The following is a 1,890-nucleotide window of genomic DNA, read 5'->3' on the forward strand; positions in this document are numbered from 1 at the left end:
CCCTCGCTGCACAGCCTCGCCCTCCCCGCGCGGGGCGGCGCGGCCTCGCGGCCCGGCCTGGCGGCGCGCGGGCTGGCCAGCCCCGGATAGGCGCCGCCCGCAGCCAATCAGCGCGCCGGGGACGCTGCGCGCTTTAAGGCAGCTGCGGGGAGAACAGAAACCAAGTTCCCCGGCAACAAGCAGCATCCACCCGGCGGGAGGCCGGAGCCAGCGAGGCCCGAAAAGCTGCGGAGTGAGCCGGACGCTCCTTGTCCAGCGCGAGTCCTACTCCTCCTCCACTAACTCGGCCGCCCGTCCCCAAGTCTCGACTCGCTTTTTAGCCTTCGCAAAGCCTAGGGAGGGGGTTTGGAGCAGCCGCGCCCCCTTCTCTGCGGCTGCCTCCTCCTGCTTTTTCGGCTTTGCTCCCTGCCGCGTGCGCCAGGGCAGTGCGCCCCGGCAGGCCCCAGCCATGTCGATGCTGCCATCGTTCGGCTTCACACAGGAGCAAGTGGCGTGCGTATGCGAGGTTTTGCAGCAAGGCGGGAACCTGGAGCGCCTGGGCAGGTTCCTGTGGTCGCTGCCCGCCTGCGACCACCTGCACAAGAACGAAAGCGTGCTCAAGGCCAAGGCCGTGGTCGCCTTCCACCGCGGCAACTTCCGCGAGCTCTACAAGATCCTGGAGAGCCACCAGTTCTCGCCTCACAACCACCCCAAGCTGCAACAACTGTGGCTGAAGGCGCACTACGTGGAGGCCGAGAAGTTGCGCGGCCGGCCCTTGGGCGCGGTGGGCAAATATCGGGTGCGCCGAAAATTCCCGTTGCCGCGCACCATCTGGGACGGCGAAGAGACCAGCTACTGCTTCAAGGAGAAGTCGCGGGGCGTGCTGCGGGAGTGGTATGCGCATAACCCCTACCCCTCGCCGCGTGAGAAGCGGGAGCTGGCCGAGGCCACCGGCCTCACCACCACCCAAGTCAGCAACTGGTTTAAGAACCGGAGGCAAAGAGACCGGGCCGCCGAGGCCAAGGAAAGGTACGCGGAGTGATTCCCGCTGATCGGGCGACCCCGGGAAGCCTTCCTGTCCCCGCCGCCCCTTCCCGCCCCCGCAGGCACCAGCCACAGTGTCCACCCAGCCGGCCGGAGCCCTCCGCCGGGCGGCGCCCAGGCTTCCGCGGCACTGCGGCGAAAGTTCGTGAACTCTGAGATCGCTTGCTAGGGGTGGGGCGGGGGGGGGTTCATCTGATTTGAGCGTCCGCGCGTGGGTTTCCTTGGATGTGAGTGTCGGGAAATGTTGGCGCTAGGTTTGTTTTTCATGCCTCCTTGGCTGGCTGGGGCGAGGAGTGGCGGGTGGAGAGTGAGTTTCTAGATCAGCTTAGAAGGGCAGTGTTGATTGGTATCGCGAGGAGAGGGGTTCGGTGGGGGCTGAGGGTCTCGAACCTCTCTCCTCTTGCTCCCGGTGAGGGTGGAGCTGGCCTGAAACTTCTTCTCAGCCACCACTCCCGCCCCGTCCTTCAATCGCTCTGTCCTCGTAGTCTTCTGGGTGAGAGGTCGCTTAATTCCGCACTAGCTGTACAAAGGGAGGAGTCTTTCAAAAGAAATCCACAGAAAACAGAGCTTTGGGAGAGTTGGCGCTGCGTTTACTCCCTGGCGCCCCGAGCCCAGAAACGGTTGCTCCTCGTCGGCTCCCTCGCGCCTGGCCGGGAGCCGAGGGTGGTCAGTCTCGCTGTCCGCGCCGCCCCCCGCCCCCTGCCCGGGTGAGGAAGGGGTCTCCAGTCGCAGACTTCTCTCGCCCCAGAGCTCAGAAGGCAATATTTTTTTAACCTGTCTGTGCCCCCGCCCTCCTCACGCCAACACACCCGGCCACCTGGCCCGGCTCCACTCGTTTGCTGTAGAGTTTCCGACCGAGATTCGGAA

General features: G+C 65.2%; 1 protein-coding gene across 1 annotated transcript in view; it reads left to right on the forward strand.

The window, feature by feature from the left end:
* The first annotated feature begins 184 nt into the window (after nucleotides 1–184).
* Nucleotides 185–1,890, forward strand: part of SIX1 (SIX homeobox 1) — a 3,569-nt gene continuing 1,863 nt past the window's right edge. Inside the window, exon 1 of the mRNA XM_007471510.1 lies at nucleotides 185–1,008. Within this exon, the coding sequence (XP_007471572.1) occupies nucleotides 449–1,008 (560 nt within the window). The 5' untranslated portion in view covers nucleotides 185–448. The remainder of the gene's footprint in view (nucleotides 1,009–1,890) is intronic.

Source organism: Lipotes vexillifer, unplaced genomic scaffold (assembly GCF_000442215.2).
Source record: "Lipotes vexillifer unplaced genomic scaffold, Lipotes_vexillifer_v1.1 scaffold1188, whole genome shotgun sequence".
Lineage (NCBI taxonomy): Eukaryota > Metazoa > Chordata > Mammalia > Artiodactyla > Lipotidae > Lipotes > Lipotes vexillifer.